This window comes from Balaenoptera acutorostrata, chromosome 6 (genome assembly GCF_949987535.1).
Source record: "Balaenoptera acutorostrata chromosome 6, mBalAcu1.1, whole genome shotgun sequence".
Taxonomy (NCBI): Eukaryota; Metazoa; Chordata; class Mammalia; order Artiodactyla; family Balaenopteridae; genus Balaenoptera; species Balaenoptera acutorostrata.
This window is the reverse complement of record NC_080069.1, coordinates 32325234-32342836: the sequence shown is the minus strand read 5'-3', so window position 1 is coordinate 32342836 and position 17603 is coordinate 32325234. Positions and strand designations below refer to the sequence as shown.

Below are 17603 nucleotides of genomic sequence, written 5' to 3'. Positions count from 1 at the left end.
AATTGGGATGTTAAAGGACTAGGGAATGATAATGAACATGTATGCACTGAAGCATTTACTCTGTACTAGGTAGGTTCTCTTCTGTATCATATCCCTTTAAGACCCCTCCTCTCTGAATATCGTCCTCCATGTTGACTCCATCAGGATTCACTTACCTAGAAACAACAGGTAACCTGTGACCAGGGCAGATGTTCAGGGAATGGAAAGGAAATTACGGCTCCACCAAACCTCTCTTGCACAAGTACAGATGTGCTTGTATTTAGCCTGAGACAAAAACTTTGTTCCTTTTCCTTCATTATTGTTCCTAACATGCAACAAAGGCAATCGTAGGAAAGGCAGTGTGGCCCTAAATTCCCCCTCAGCTGATCTTTAAGAACTTCAGACATTTTCCAAAGAAGATTTTGATCTAGGGAAGGACATCAAGCTCCAAATTAAGGTGGACTATGTGGGAAAAAGGTCACTGGGATAGGGTTGCCAGGTAAAATACACCATGCCCAGATAAATTTGAATTTCATATAAATATATAGTTTGGGAGACATACAATCAACAAACATAAATCTGGCAACCTAACATTGCACTGCACCGTATAGATAGATGGCAGATGATTTTAAAAAGGAGGGTCATGGGGATATAAGAAAAGAATGTGAAACTCAGAGTTTTTTCTAGGGTAAGGGTCAACAAATTGGCATGAGGTCCAAATCTGCTTTGTTCCTGTCTAAACAATGTTTCATTGAAACACTGCCACACCCATTCAATTAAGTACAGTCCAGGGCTGCTTTCACTCTGCAGTGGCAGCGTTCAGTAGTTCCAGGCCCACAGAGCCTAAATATTTACTATCTGGCCCTTTAACCAAATAATAAAAAACAAAAAGTCCCAGTTAAACTGCTAAAATTACAATTGTCATTCTAAATACTCACTATTTCCCCTCTCTGAGGAAAGGCTTCTTTCCATAGGCATGCCTGATATTATAAAGCTGAAAATATGTAGGCTTTTAAATAAGTAATATTATTCTACTCAATGGATTTAAACATAAGGCAATATTGCCACTTCAAGAAAAATAAAAAGAGCTTTGAGAATTTTTTCCATATGTCCACATTTGTGTTTCACAACTCCAGACCACCTAATGCAAACTTTCATTTCTCAGCAAAATGAAGCGGAGAATATTACAAAAGACTCAGCGATGTCAAATCCAGCCACCAGTTAGATCTTCCAATTTTCAGTACAACATTTCCTGCCAGATGTGGCTCAATGTGGCTTAAAGAAGCAATTGTTTAATTCTCAGGTGGAGAACTATTGTTCTGGAAGAATGAGGGCATTATAGGATTAATCTCCAAGTGGTAAGAAGAAAAGCTAGGTTTACAAACTCTGTAGGACTCTGTATGTGCCAGTGAGTAGCTGGAAGTAAGCGTTCTACTGGAAGATAGGATTTTGTTCCTCAGGAAACCAACACACTCCTGGGACCCTGGGTGGAAGCCATTTGATGGGTGGACAGCATGAGAACGGTCTGGCAACCAAAGTCACCCCATGCTGCTGATGCAGACAGCTGGCAGAGACAAGATACAAGTTCACACAGTCACTTGAGGCTTTAAAACCTAGTCTGCCACCGAAAAGTAGAGAAGAAAATTCCATTTCTAATCTACCAGTGAAAGATGTGCATTTCATTTTCAGATTATGAAAGTATCAAAGGAGAAAGGCTGTGCTGTCATGAGTGACAGTGCCTTGGCCGCCAGGACTCCAATCAGAGGCTCAGTGATAAGTGAGAGTGAGCCCAGACTACTGCCAATGCCATGGCCAGAGACCGAAGAACACACGGGGAGGGGTTTCCTAATTGTGTATGGTAAATAACCCTGCATACAAATCCTCCAAGCCACGATGTGGGTAGTGTATTAGAGCAAAGAAGTAACAAAGAAAACAGGCAGGTTGACATTGAGGAGAGAGGACCAAATCAGTTTCAATAGACTTGAGGCTCTGTGGACCTAGGGAAGGAGAGGGTACAGAGCCCCAACAGGATAGGAGACAAGGAAGGCGTTGGAGCTCTGCTCCTCACCAGAGCTCTCTAAATCTCAGTATCCACATTTAAAAAAAAATTTATTTATGTTTATTTGTTTTATTTTTGGTTGCCTTGGGCTCGTGGGCTTTCTCTAGCTGCGGCAAGCGGGAGCTACCCTTTCTTGCGGTGCGCAGGCTTCTCATTGCGGTGGCTTCTCTTGTTGCAGAGCACGGGATCTAGGCGGGGCCTTCAGTAGTTGTAGCTTGCAGGCTTAGCTGCTCCGCAGCATGTGAGATCTTCCCAGACCAGGGCTCGAACCCGTGTCCCCTGCATTGGCAAGCGGATTCTTAACCACTGCGCCACCAGGGAAGCCCTCAGTATCCACAGTTTTAATATGAGAATAAAATCACGTGTATTTTATAAAAACACTTCCTAGAAAATGGTCACGGCTAGAAATATCATGAGACTTCAATAAATGGCTTATATTTATAATTACTAACAGAAATAAATACAAGAATCTAATAAGAATATGTTTTATAACCTAATGCATTTTGGATCACTCATTTCTATCCCAAAGATTTAATCTATACCATCGTGGTCTCTAAGCCGTAGTTTATATTATATTTGCCACGAGTTGCTGTGACCAAATGTGACTGTTTTTAGTCCTATAGTTCCTGTAGTTTCTTGTTGCAGTGTTACAAACTAATGTTTCCCAAAAGTAATTTTTGTATGAATAAACAAATAAAAGTGAGAAGCACTCCTATGAAGCCCTTATTAAATATTAAAGGATAAACAGTTCTAATTTAAAAATAAAAGAATTATAATTTTAAGTGCAAATTTGACTAATTGTGCTTTTCAAAACTACTGTCAAATATTTTTCACAACAGTAAGTCTTAAGTTATGATCAAAAAATTCCTTGTGAAATCACACCTGACAAAATGAACCCTAATAAAGTATAATATCTCCTATCTAAACACATTCTTAAATAATGATTTCAATTTAAAATAAAGAAATTATCAGATTGGGTTGGAATTTGTCAGTTGGTTCTCTCTCCATGAAGCACCGCTAAGTTTTTTAAACCTCCATCAGCGAGTGAGAACACCACCTTGGCAGAATCTTAGCAGTTATCAGAAGCAGGAGTTGTGGGAACATATTGACAAGATTAGGGGTCTGAACTTCAATGGTTTAAGGTGGATTTTCAAGATGGGAATCTGACTGGGTTTGAGCAAAACTCATGACATAATAGTTTTGCGTTTGTGCTACAAAGGCAACTCAGTAGAGAAAAGATCGTCTGTGCAACAAATAGTCCTGGAGCAATTTGATCCTTGTGTAAACAAAAAATCAATTTTCATTCATATCTCACACTTTATACAAAAGTTAGCTCAAAATGGATTGTAGACCTAATTGTAAAACCTAAAATTATACAACTTTTACAAGAAAACATAGGAGAAAATCTTTGTGACCTTGGGTTAGGCAAATATTTCTTTGATATGACACTAAAATCACAATACATAAAAGAAAAAAATCAATCAACTGGACTTCATCATGATAAAAATGTCTGCTCTTTGAAAAAAGCATTCACAGTTAAGAAAATCGAAATAGGAGCCATGGACTGGAGAAAATACTTGTAAGTAACATATTTGATAAAGAACTTGTATCTATAAAGAACATATAAAGAACTCTTAAAACCCAATAATAAGATTTGAACAAACCAAGAAGAGATTGAATTAGTGATCAAAAATATCCCAACAAAAGAGTCCAGAACCAGATGACTTCACTGGTAAATTCTACCAAACATTCAAAGAAGAATTAATACCAATCCTTTTCAAAATTTTCCAAAAAATGAAGTGGAAACACTTTGAAACTCAGTTGAGGAGGCCAGCATTACCCTGATACCAAAACCAGAAAAGGACGCCAAAAAAATAAAATCAATAAATGGCTCATAGAATGACTAATAAAAATAAATACAAGAATCTAATAAGAACATGTTTTATAACCTAATCATTTTGGATCACCTATTTCTTTCCCAAAGATTTAATCCCTGATGAACAGTAAATATAGATGCAAAAATCCTCAACAAGACATTAGCAAACAAGATTCTACAGTAATTAATAGAATCACATACCTGAGCAACTGGGATTTATTCTAGGGATGCAAGGATTGTTCAATATCCACAAATCAATCAATGTGACACACTGCATTAACAAAATGAACAAAACATTCTAAAATTTGTATGGAATCACAAAAGACCCCAAATAGCCAAACCAGTCTTGAGATAGACGAACAAAGCTGGAGGCATCATGCTCCTTGATTTCAAATTATATTATAAAGCTATAGTAATCAAAACTATGATATACATTGGTATAAAAAAAAGATACATTGATTAATGGAACAAAATAGAGAGACCAGGAATAAACCCACATGTATATGGTAAATTAATTTGTAACAAAGGAGCCAAGAATATACAATGGGGAAAGGACAGTCTTTTTAATAAATGGTGCTGGGGAAACTGGACAACTACACGTAAAAGAATAAAACAAGACCAGTGTCTTCCGCCATACACAGATATTAACACAAAATAGATGAAAGACTTGAATGGAAGCCCTGAAACCAGGTTTACATAAAACTCCCAGATGAAAACATAAAAAAAATCCTCCTTCACAAGGATCTTGGCAATGATTTTTTTGGATATGACACCTAAAGCACAAGCAACAAAATAAAAAACAAACAAGTGAGTCTATATCAAATTAAAAAGCTTCTGAGCACCAAAGGAAATAATAAACAAAATGAAAAGGCAACCTATGGAATGGGAAAAACTATTTGTGAACCACATATTTGATTAGGAGTTAATATCCAAAATTTGTAAGGAACTCATGCAACTGAATAGCAGAAAAGTCAAATAATCCAAGTAAAAAATGAACAAAGAATCTGAAAAGACATTTTTCCAAAGAAGGTATTCAAATGGCCAACAGGTAGCACATAAAAGATGCTCAATATCACTAATTACTAGGAAATGGGAATCAAAATCACAAGGAGATATCACTTTACACCTGTTAGTATGGCTATCACCAAAAACATAAGAGATAAGCATTGGCAAGAACGTGGAATAAAGGGAACCCCTCTGCACTCTTGGTGGGAAAGTAAATTGGTATAGCCATTGTGAAAAGCAGTATGAGGTTACTCAAAAAATTAAAACTGGAACTCTCATGGGATCCAGCAATTCCACTTCTGGGTTTTTAGACAAAGAAAATAAAAACAATAACTCGAAAAGATATATGCACCCCCATGTTCATTGCAGCATTATTTACTATAGCCAAGATATGGAAACAAAGTGTCCACTGATGAATGAATGTATATAAAAAAAGTATATATACACAATGAAATATTATTCAGTCATAAAAAAAGAAAGAAATCTTGACATTTGAGATAACATGGATGGACCTTGAGGGCATTATGCTTAGAAAAATATGTCGGATAGAGAAAGACAAATACCATATGATCTTACCTATATGTGGAATCTAAGGAAAACAGAAACAAACAAATAAACAAAACAATGTTATAGATTTAGAGAACAAATTCGTGGTTGCCAGAGGTGGGGGATGGTGGTATGCATGAAATAGGTAAAGGGGATCAAAAGGTACAAACTTGCAGTTATAAAATAAATAAGTCATTAGAATGTAAACTACAGCACTGAGACTATAGTTAATACTGTATAGCATATTTGAAAGTTGCTAAGAGTGTAAATCTTAAAAGTTGTCAATACAAGAAAAAACAATTTTGTAACTATGTATGGTGACGGGTGTTAACTAGAATTATTGCAATGATCATTTTGCAATATATACAAATTTTGAATCATTAGGTGTACACCTGAGACTAATATAATGTTGTGTGTCATTATACTTTAATTTTTTAAAATAATAATACAAATTTAAAAACCCACCTTTTGAAAAAGTGGCCAAAAATTTTGAATAGACACTTTACCAAAGATATATGTAACACAATTTAGCACATAAAAAGCTATTCTATAGGATAGTCATTAGGGAAATGCAAACAAAAGTCACAATGGTATTCTTCTACACACCTATTAGATGGCTAAAATTAAAAAGATTAATGACAGCAAATGTTTTATTTATAATGCCTAACCTGGAAACAACACAAATATTTATCAGTAAGGGAAAGGATAAACAAACTGTGGTAAATCCATATAGTAGAATAGTGGATAATAAAAATAAATACATTATAGATAAGTGCAAGAATGTGGATTAATTACATGATAATTATGCAGTGGAAGAAACCAGGTAAAAGACAATATATACTGTACGACTCTATTTATATAAAATTCTCTATGCAAATTAACCTGATGTCTAATGGCATCATGTCTAATGGTCAGTTGATGGGAAGAGCAAAGAGGGGTGGGAGGGCAAGTTTATAAAGGAACAATAAAAATCTTTGGGGAAGGCTTCCCTGGTGGTGCAGTGGTTGAGAATCTGCCTGCCAATGCAGGGAACATGGGTTCGAGCCCTGGTCTGGGAAGATCCCACATGCCGCGGAGCAACTGGGCCCGTGAGCCACAACTACTGAGCCTGCGCGTCTGGAGCCTGTGCTCCGCAACAAGAGAGGCCACGATAATAAGAGGCCTGCGCACCGCGATGAAGAGTGGCCCCCACTTGCCGCAACTGGAGAAAGCCCTCGCACAGAAACGAAGACCCAACACAGCCAAAAATCAATAAATTAAAAAAAAAAAAATGCCACCTCAAAAAATGCCACTTTGGCATAAATATGGTTTTGAGCTGAAAGCAATTGAAAATCAGCAGATGCAGGAAGAAATCTTCCCTCCCCTTTTCTCCCTAAAAGCAGGGCATGAATTTTCCCTGAGACCGGGGCCCCCTCTCCCGAACCAGGAAGAAGAGAGTGACTCTTGTCACCAAAGGTGGAGAATGGGCACTGAGGTGAGTCTACGTAAACAAACCTTATGAAAATACCGCTTATCTCCCATCAGTTTCCCCATTCATTTCCTACTCACTTTCCTCCAAACCCCCTTTCCTTTCTTAAAAATGGAATATAAGCTCCCAAGTCTAACTACTTCTTTGAGTTTCACTTCCTTCCTGTTGGACTCTTTCACACAGAAAATATTCATTAAAATAATTGATGTTTTTTCTTCCATTATTCTGTCGTTTGTCAGTTTACTTTGCAGGCCCCTACGAATAAACCTAAGAGGGTAGAGGAAAGAAATTTCCTCTCAGACATTAGCAATGAAGGGGAAAAAATGTTTTAGTGGTGACATGGGAATGAACTTTGGAGTTGGTCAAATCATCACAATGGTCACATCAGTCATCTATGCTGAGCAACCCTCCCTTGGCATTCTTGTCCTGCCTCTATTTCTCATGATATCTGGTAGCACTGCAGTGCCCAGGAATGTAATGAGCTCTCTCCAAGGTGAGGCCTATATGCAGATATTATTTTATAAACTATTTCCAGAATCTTGTTCAGGCTAAAACCATACAATTCATGTTCTAAGTTCGAAGGCAGCTCAGCTCACAGAGAAGACCTTTGAGAAAGCACAACATGCTTACGGGTCTCTGGCATGGTATCAATGTCAGCCTCTAGACTGTGTCAAAAGCAATTCTGCACTCCCTCGTATTGACCAAACATGGGTAAAATACCTCTTCTGGTGCTTCCTTCTCTCTGATGATATAGCTACCTGGGAGCCTGTAAGAACTCACTAATACTATGCTTTCTAAGAGCAGTTTCTGCTCTCACTCAAAATTGTATAGTTTTTCTTTAATCATGTGGATAGCTTCAAGGTTAGTTTTTTGGTTTTTGGTATTTTTTACAATGGGATAACTTGATAATATATCTGAGAATACCCTTCCCAGTAATTCTAGTCTCCTTGACATCAGTAAGATACGGAAGAGAAAAACCTTTGTAAAATGGTGCTAAGGAAAAGGATCCAAAAGCCTGAAAAAAACTAAAGGGACTTTTGCCTGTTCTTTCTTAGTTATGCTAGGGTTTGATTATCAGGCCTGCCTGCGGATTATCTGAATCTCTAGGCATGTACCTTTGCATCTTTGTTTAACTTGTTATTTACTATTGGTAAAGGTATGGTGTAATTCTGAAGGGGTTGATGTTAATTGGTACCTTGATTTCTGTCAGATAGCAATACAAATAACGTCTGTTCAGTAGGGATGCAAATGATTCCTTTCTGATGGAAAATACAATTTCCAAAATTCAGAATGTTAGCTGATTTTCCCTACAGAACATTAGCTATTTTTTATCTAAAATCAGTAATCCTATTTAAGAATTCTTCCAGCTACTATAAAAGCTTCCACCCCATTTAGTTCTTTTGAATCAGCACTACCATCATGCCAGTTCTCTTCTTAATGGGTTCATTAAATCTGTGCCATATACTCATTTTACATTTGCATGAGAGTCATGAGTTTAATTTATGAAAATGATACTTTGACACGGAGCAATTGTGAGTAGCACAATGTGCACCAGTCAACAAACCATGGGCACACAAAGTAAGGGCTACCTGCATGGACATACACACCAAAAAACCGGTCACTTTCAAACAGTATCTCTGCTATCTTTCCCCTGCTTTTATTTGGGTTCATAAGAGCTCAGATTTCCCAATATCTAGTAGATATGTTAAGTTTCTCTGTTAAAAATATGTAGGCTTATATTTGTTTTAAGCTCATATATTATTTTTAATCAAAATTTTGGACTCTGCCCTTTTCCATAGGATAGTTGGTGCCTAGTGATTTGAGGGTGGGTCTGATAACAGGCTCCTATCCAAAGCTGAGATTTATTCTGGAAAGTTTAAGCCTGCAGCTCCATACTGTAGGTGTCCGTACACCTACAACACTGAGGTGTCCTTACGCACCACCACCTCCCTGCCCTGCTTGTTCCCGCTGTCTGCCTGGAGAGAACCCTGGGGAGAACCTCCACCACTGCCCCACTCTTCCTTCTTTTTGGTCTTCCCCCTTACTTGGGGAGATTGCTTGTACACTTCTGCTTTTCCTTCTCCCTTCCCTTTGCCCCTCTTTTACCAAGTCTAATCATACTCCTTTGATGGGACTATTTCCCTTGCAATCAACTTCATTGCAATTGTTTTGATTAGTGGTTATTGGCACCATTCCCCTATCAAAAAGAACTAATCAAACACCTGACCTGGTGGGTGGGGATCAATTCCACTATGATGAGCAAAGGAGAGCTGAGCGGACACTGATTTCATAAATGGACTCGTGAATGTTTTAGTTATAAAGAGTTTTGTGTCCTTATACCATTTAGTAATTGTAGGCCTGTGAAACTGAATTTTAAATTAACAAAAACTCTGCATTGTTCAATTCAAAGGATATATTCTACTTACTATTTTGTACCAGAACAAATGTTGAACTGGCACCAAAGATGAATGACACATCCTACCAGCCCTCAACGAGGTCACAGTCCAATGGAGTTGATAGGCATGTACATATAACATGCAAGATTTCTTTTATAAATATTGCAGAGGTATAAACCTGGTGAAATTAAGGCATAATTAGGGAGAAACACATGATTTAAGAATCTAAAAAGGCTTACCGGGGGCATTACATTTTATTTTATTATTATTTTATTTTAATGAAGTCCTGTTGCATTTTATATTGAGTTCTATGATCCATTTAATGTGTATGAAAAGTGTAAGGTCTTTGTCTAGATTCTTTTTTTTTTTTTTTGCATGTAGCTGTCCAGTTGTTCCAGCACCAAAATTACACACGGAGAAACAGACAATCTCAATAGGCCTGTATCTATTAAAGGATTTGAAACTATAATTAATAACCTGCCAAAAAGAAAGCACTAGGGCCAGATTGGTTCACTGGTGAATTTTAACAAATATTTTAGGGAAAATGTATGCTTATTCTCTAAAAATGGAACTAGAATGAATACTTTCTAACTCATTCTATGAAACCAGCATTCTCCTAACACCAAAAGCATACAAAGCATTACAAAAAAAAGGGAAAAATTCAGACAAATGAATATAGTTGCAAAAATCCTGAACAAAATATTAGTCAATCAAATCCAACTATGTACGAACAGAATTATACACCATGGGCAAGTGGGATTTATTCCAGGTATACAAGGCTGGTTCAACATAAGAAAACCAACTAGTGTAATTCATCATATAAACAGGTTAAAGAAGAAAAACTATATGGTCCTATTAATAGATACAGAAAAAGCATTTGACAAATCCAGCATTCATTCATGACAAAAACGTTCAGTAAACTAGAAATAGAAGGGAACTATTGCAACTTAAGAATGAGAATTTACAAAACACCTACAGCTAATATAATATTTATTAGTGAGAAACTAGATGCTTTCTCACTAAGATTAAGAACAAGGCAAGGGGGCTTCCCTGGTGGCGCAGTGGTTGAGAATCTGCCTGCTAATGCAGGGGACACGGGCTCGAGCCCTGGTCTGGGAAGATCCCACATGCCGCGGAGCAGCCAGGCCCGTGAGCCACAACTACTGAGCCTGCGCGCCTGGAGCCTGTGCTCCACAACAAGAGAGGCAACGATAGCGAGGGGCCCACGCACCGCGATGAAGAGTGGCCCCCGCTTGCCGCAACTGGAGAAAGCCCTCGCACAGAAACGAAGACCCAACACAGCCAAAAATAAATAAATAAATAAATAAAAAAGAACAAGGCAAGGATATCGCCTCTTAACACATTTTTCAACATTGTCCTAGAATTCACAGCTAATATAATTAGACAAAAAAAGGAAATTAAAAGTATATAAATTGGAAAGGAAGAAACAAAACTGTTTTTGTAGATGACATGATCATCTATGTAGGAAATCTCACAGAATCAACAAAAAACTTTGAGAACTAATAAGCAATTATAGCAAGGTTGCAGGATACATTTTTCACATATACAAATTAATTGCTTCCCTGTACACCAGCAATGTACAACTGGGTTTTGAAATTAAAAACACAATATCATTTACATTAACACCCAAAAATGAAATACTTAGGTATAAGTCGAAGAAAATATGTGTAATATCTATATGAGGAAATACTACAAACCTGTGATGAAAGCAATCAAATAATTTAAATAAATGGAGAGATACTACATGTTCATGTATAGGATGATCAAAATTGTTAAGATGTCAGTTCTTCCCAACTTGATCTACAGATTTAATTAATCCCAATTAAAATCCCAAGTGATCTTGTGGATATTGACCAACTGATTCTAAAGTTTGTAAAAACCCAGAATGGCTGACACAGTATTGAAGGGAGAGAACGAAGTTGGAGGATTAACATTACCCAAAATCAAGACTTACTATAAAGTTAACAGTAATCAAGACAGTGTGGTATGGGCAAAAGAATAGACAAATAGATCAATGGAACTGAATAGAAAGCCCAGAAATAGACAAAGACATATACAGTCAACTGATTTTGACAAAGGAACAGAGGCAATATGATGAACAAAGATAGTCTTTTCAACAAACAATGTTGGAATAACTAGACATCCACATGCAAAAAAAAAAAAAAAAAGTGAATTTAGAAACAAACCTTACACCTTTCACGAACATTAAGTGAAAATAGAGCACAGACCTAAATATAAAACACAAAGCTATAAAACTTCTGGAAGATAACATGGAAGAAAATCTTCCAACTCTACAACACTCTGGAAAAGGCAAAATTATGGAGACACTAAAAAGATTAGGGGTTGCCAGGAATTAGGGACAAGAGAGGAATGATGAACAGGTAGATTACAAGAATTTTTAGGGCAGTGAAACTATTATGTATGAGATTGTAATGGTCAATACATGTCATTATACATTTATCCAAACCTATAGAACGTACAACACAAATAGTGAACTCTAATGTAAAACTTAATTAACAACAATATATCAGTATTGGTTCATCAATTGTAAAAATGTACCACTAATGCAAGATGTTAATAATTGGGGAAAAGGGAATGGGGCGTTGGCAGAATAGAATAAATGGAATCTCTATATCTGCTTAATATTTCTGTAAACCTAACACTGCTCAAAAAAAAGTTTCTACTTAAAGAAATAGTGGCAGAGAGAGTTGTAGATTTGTAGCAAAGTGCTGATTCATGAAGGTTTTAGAGATTTAACAAAAATGCAGTAAGTGATTGCTTAGGGCTAGGAGGCTTGTGGGGATAGTAGGGTGATAGGTATGGGATTTCTTCTTGAGGTGACAAAACTGTTTTAAAATTAACCGTCGTGATCACTGCACATATCTGTGAATATACTAAAAACGACTGAATTTTACACTCTAAATGGATGAGTTATAATCATATGTGAATTATATCTTAATAAATCTGGCTAAAAAATTAAATGGCCTAGATCTGTGTTATTAAATTAAATAAACAGCACTTAATAGTTTTTCTATAGCTGAAGTGTATGCTGTAAGGTTCTAACATATGACTTCTTCCCAGGAAGTCAATAATGTTTAAAAGTATACAATTTCAGAGTTAATATCAATGTTTTACAGATTTCAATGACAAGAGAATCACAGATGCAAGGGCCAAGAGCCATTAAAATAGTTTCCTTCCAGATCACAGACTAATGAATAAGATTTCCAAATGTCAATATTGATGACATGGAAAAGTATACACTATTAATTTGGAGTGAAGCTGTCAGCATTTATTTTTGAATGAAAACGATTACAAAACCCTCTTCCCCAAACACACACATACAAATGCCGAAGAGTGCATCCTCCTTCGTGAAGCTACCAACTCAGCAGCCTTCAATGAAGGGCATACAAAAGATGGAGCGCACTACAAATATCCATTGTTGCCACCACCTCAATAACAGAGGAGTGGCTTTATCATCGGAAGTAATCGAAAGAAAGAAAGAACAGATGGACGTCTGGTTTATGGGGACTCACACAGTAAGCGTCACCCGAGGTGGAGGGCTTGCCACGAATAGAAATTAGGTGTTAGAAAGAGGGAACATGAGCGCAACAGAGAGGAAGACGGTTTGGAGAAGGGATGCTCAATTATTTTATTCGGTTGTTTTATTTTGTGATATATGTCTGACAAACTGATTGCACAGAATCTCATTCTCTTACTGAGTGAAACTAATTAGTGTAATTATTTTAAATTGAGGCTATCTTATAAAAAAGCTGAAGAACTCGGGGGTTTCCCTGGTGGCACAGTGGTTGACACTCTGCCTGCTAATGCAGGGGACACGGGTTCGAGCCCTGGTCTGGGAAGATCCCACATGCCGCGGAGCAACTAGGCCTGTGAGCCACAATTACTGAGCCTGCGCGTCTGGAGCCTGTGCTCCGCAACAAGAGAGGCCACGATAATGAGAGGCCCGCGCACCGCGATGAAGAGGGGCCCCCGCTCGCAGCAACTAGAGTAAGCCCTCGCACAGAAACGAAGACCCAACACAGCCAAAAATAAATAAATAAATAAAGTAAACAATGCGTTAAAAAAAAAAAAAAAAGAACTGTAAATGAAGTTCCATTAAATACATTCATTATATAAAAAAAAAAAAAAAAAAAAAAAACACGTGGATGATTTTGGACTCTAAGCTTGGAGCATCCACCAATTATGTTTGAATTCAAGAGACTGAAATAGCTATTGGCAATAGTGTAACCAAGAGAGGAGATCCCTTCTTACACCTAACACATGTACATTTCACATGCGTGCCTTTACTGTAGCTTTATGACAAAGATGTTTAACCACCTGGCAATTAAAAAAAAAAAACACTTTGGTGCTCTAAATTCTTGTCATATTCTTCAAACTTATTGTCCTAAAAATATTTGTATAAACAACTGAATTTCAAAGGCATATTTTTAAAAGCTTTCTTATTATATATGCATATAGATCAACTTCTTAAACACTGTAAGCTGTAAGATGGAAGAATTTCTGCATCTAAGTGCATGCTTCTTTTCTTAGACATATTTGCACAATCATTGCAGGCTAAAATTGATGGTGCTCCTGAATGCAAGTTCCCTATAAGGTAAAATTCAGTTTCCTGTACTTCATTCCTATAATCTATAAATATTGAAATGAGGTAACTAGAAGGTAAGTTCATTTAAAAATTTAACTAAATTATTTTGTAGCACATTGAATATTGTTTATTAGCATATATATTTTAAGGCACTGACTTACATAGGAATGATTCCCAAGGTGAAAACATGTATGTGATGTTTTAGAGAACAAAACAAAATTATTTTTATAACATATATATATATATATAAATGCATATATTAGCCAATATCCATTTGTAAACCTTTATTCTATTCAAACTTAATACTCCACTTCCAAAAAGATATGTCCATGTAAAGTTGATAAAGTTCACCTCTTAAAATATGTCTATGTTTAAAAGAAATAAAGGTGCACTATACACCAAATTCTGTTATTTAAATTTGTATTTCATATATAAATTGGACTACACTGCATTATGTAATACTCCATAGGTACTGAATAAGTAATAAAAACTAAAAATAGTATTTATCTAGATGATATGATTGACCAGAAGGTATGTCCTGGATTATTATAAATATTTCAAGAGGAGGAGGATTATCCATAAAACCTTTTACATCTGAAGTCCTGGGTCTTATTAATGTTTTGACAACCTTTAAGTACAGAAACGCCTACAGAATCAACTGGTGAGTAAGTTCTGTCAAATAGTGAGAACAGACTATATATATATATGCTACAAAAACCTGCCTTCTAAGTATGGAACCGTAAATCTCTCCACACTGGAATCCCAGAATGGCCAAGAACAGATAGAAAACTAAGAACCACCTCCCAGGGTCTTGGGGCATGCACAGATAAACTTGAGAATGAGAAGGAATGTCCTGCCCGGGCAACATTCTAACCCCTCTTCTTGGCTGCTTCATCTGGAACCCTGATCAGAGAAAGGGAAATAATGAGGGGGAATAAACGCTAGTGGATCTGGTGACTGATGGTCAGCCATAGCAGCAGGTCCCCACTTGGCAAACGGGGGTGTCAATGGAATGCCCTGCCATCAGCAATGCACTTAGACAAATACCCAAAGTGAGTAGGGGGCGCCCGGCTTGGCCAAAGCCGGGCTGATGCCACCGAGGAGGGCCACCTAGAAGAAGGAAGCTCAGCGTGGGCGCCTTGACCCCGCTCGGGGCTCCGCGTCTCGCTCCCGCCCCCTCAGACCCCCGAGGCTCGCTCCCGCCCCCTCAGGCCCCCGCCCCTCGCTCCCGCCCCCTCAGGCCCCCGCGCCTCGCTCCCGCCCCCTCAGACCCCCGAGGCTCGCTCCCGCCCCCTCAGGCCCCCGCCCCTCGCTCCCGCCCCCTCAGGCCCCCGCGCCGCGCTCCCGCCCCCTCAGGCCCGCGCGCCTCGCTCCCGCCCTCTCAGGCCCCCGAGGCTCGCTCCCGCCTCCTCAGGCCCCCGAGGCTCGCTCCCGCCCCCTCAGGCCCCCGCGCCTCGCTCCCGCCCCCTCAGGCCCCCGAGGCTCGCTCCGGCCCCCTCAGGCCCCCGAGGCTCGCTCCCGCCCCCTCAGGCCCCCGCGCCTCGCTCCCGCCCCCTCAGGCCCCCGTGCAACGCCGGCGCGAGCCGGCCCGGCCAGACCCCGGGGGGCAGCCTCAGAGGCGGCTGAGGGCTCGGCGGGCGTACCGCGGTGCAGGGCGCGGCGAGGCGAGTACCTTGGTGCGCTGGTAGAAGTCGTCCACGGACCGCGAGCCCATGAAGGGGAACTGCGTGTGCGTGTCGATGCCGCCGGGCAAGACCAGCTTGCCGGCGGCGTCTAGGACCCGCAGCCCGGCCGGCGCGTCCCCGGGCGGCAGCAGGTCGCGCCCCAGCTCCCGCACCACGCCGTCCTCCACCAGCACGTCGGCCACCTGCGAGGAGTCGTCGTTGACCACGCGCCCACCGCGTATCAGGAACCGCGACGGCGCCGCCATGGCGAGGGGCGCACACGCTGCGGAGCCGCCCTCCTTCCGGCGGCACGGGGCGGGCGCGCTGGCCCGGCTCCGGGTTTATCAAGGACCCGCTGCGAGGGGGTGGGGGAGGAGCGGCTCCACCCCCGGGGGGCTGGGCCTGCGCGAAAGGCTGGGGCGGGCGCAGAGGTCAGCGGGGTTCTGACCTGAAAGTTCCACCGACCTGAATCCAGGTGTACGTCCAGACCCTGGATGTACACCGAGATTTTTTCCCTTCCAGTCATTGGAAGGGAAAAATCTTGGAGGCACTTTTAAAGACGAGGGACGTTTGTTTTCCTTTCTAAGAAAAGGCACTTTGGGGAAAGAAATCCACCTCATTTCTTCCCTTTATGAAGAGTGTGTCTGTACCAAAACGCAGAGAGACAGGCAGAGAGAGAGAGGAAGGGAGGGAGACAGACAGACACCACCAGCAGCAATGAAAATACCCACGCCCCGAAGAACCACTTGATCTGGATTTCCTTTTAAATATTCTTAACTATGTGAGGAACAAAGATAAATGACATTCTCGTCGTCAAGGAGCTAAGAGCCAACAGTGACACACATACATATTTCAATGGATAACAATAAAGAAACCAGAAAATTCTACCTTCGAGAGAGGCTAAAGATACGAGTTGAGAGGAAAGGGGGAGTTTATTTCTGCCTTGAAGGAAATTAGCTATGGAAGATTCACAAAGAGGTATCTGAAGCAGGACGCAGAGGACGTGGACATGGAGAGAGGAGGGGTGGGAAGAGGGACGATGCTCTGGGTGAGGGAACAGCTGGATAAAGGCGCCAAGAAGGTGATGGCAAGTTGAGTGTGACCTCCACGTGGTCAAGCTGAGGGGATAGGGTTGGACAGCTGTGGACCACCCCCTTCCTCCCAGGTGAGAAGGATGAAGAGAAGGCAGAGGAGGAGCCGTGAGAGAGAAGGGAGCTCGGGGAGCCCTGCGTGGGGGAAGACGGCAATGCGGGATTTCAAGAGCACCGAGATCGAATGCCGCAGGAAGCGTGGGGAGCGTGGTGGACGCATGCTGCTGCATCGTCTATTCTCTTCCTCGTTCTGCCAACAGTCACTGGAGTTTCTTTAGCAGGAAATCCTCCCCGTGCATTCTCAGAACACTCGCCTGGGTGGAACTGATGGGACCTCCGGCTCTGGGACTGATCTGCTTCTCTAAGCACTTCCAATCACAGTAGGAAGTCCTCACGGCCACGGTGATGCGTTCGGGGATGACACGGGTCCCAAGAAGACTAACTGTGCTCAGTGAGAGCTGATCCTAACTTGTGTTAGGTTGAGCAGATGAGGGGCTTTCTCTTTGCTGCTGGACTTGAATCCTGGAGGGAGTAAAAGACAACAAGGGAATAGTCCTGTGAACAGAGCCAACACAGAGAACAGGAAGGAGAGATGGAGAGGAACTGGGTTCTCATGACACCGTTGGTGCTCCTGGAACCAGCCATGCCTGATGTCCCCTCTTTCAGACTCTCCAGTGTTTGCTTCAGCTGGTTTACTTTGGTTCTTTTGTCCTTTTCAACCATCAACTGACAGAGGATGGGAAGGTACTTCGAGTTTGGGGAGTAGGTAGGTGGTCGGTCACATGTGACTTCGGAGATGGCATTTTTAATAGTGGAATGCAAGGTGTTATTATTATCAAATTTCCTCAAGTCTCAGATCACACAAACCTCAAAATGATTAAAAATTAGGAAA

The 17603-nt window shown here is 40.4% G+C and overlaps 1 protein-coding gene across 21 annotated transcripts in view; it reads right to left on the bottom strand.

Moving 5' to 3' along the window:
• Window positions 1–15969, bottom strand: part of LOC130708511 (dihydropyrimidinase-like) — a 117781-nt gene extending 101812 nt beyond the window's left edge. For 20 of the 21 annotated variants that reach the window (XR_009008734.1, XR_009008735.1, XM_057549205.1 and 17 more), the window contains exon 1: window positions 15629–15969. Coding sequence is in view for 19 of the 21 variants with exons in the window: in XM_057549205.1 (XP_057405188.1) it covers window positions 15629–15886 (258 nt within the window). In the remaining 2 variants the exon portion in view is untranslated. The remainder of the gene's footprint in view (window positions 1–15628) is intronic. The other variant, XM_057549202.1, reaches the window with a different exon arrangement.
• Window positions 15970–17603: the final 1634 nt, after the last annotated feature.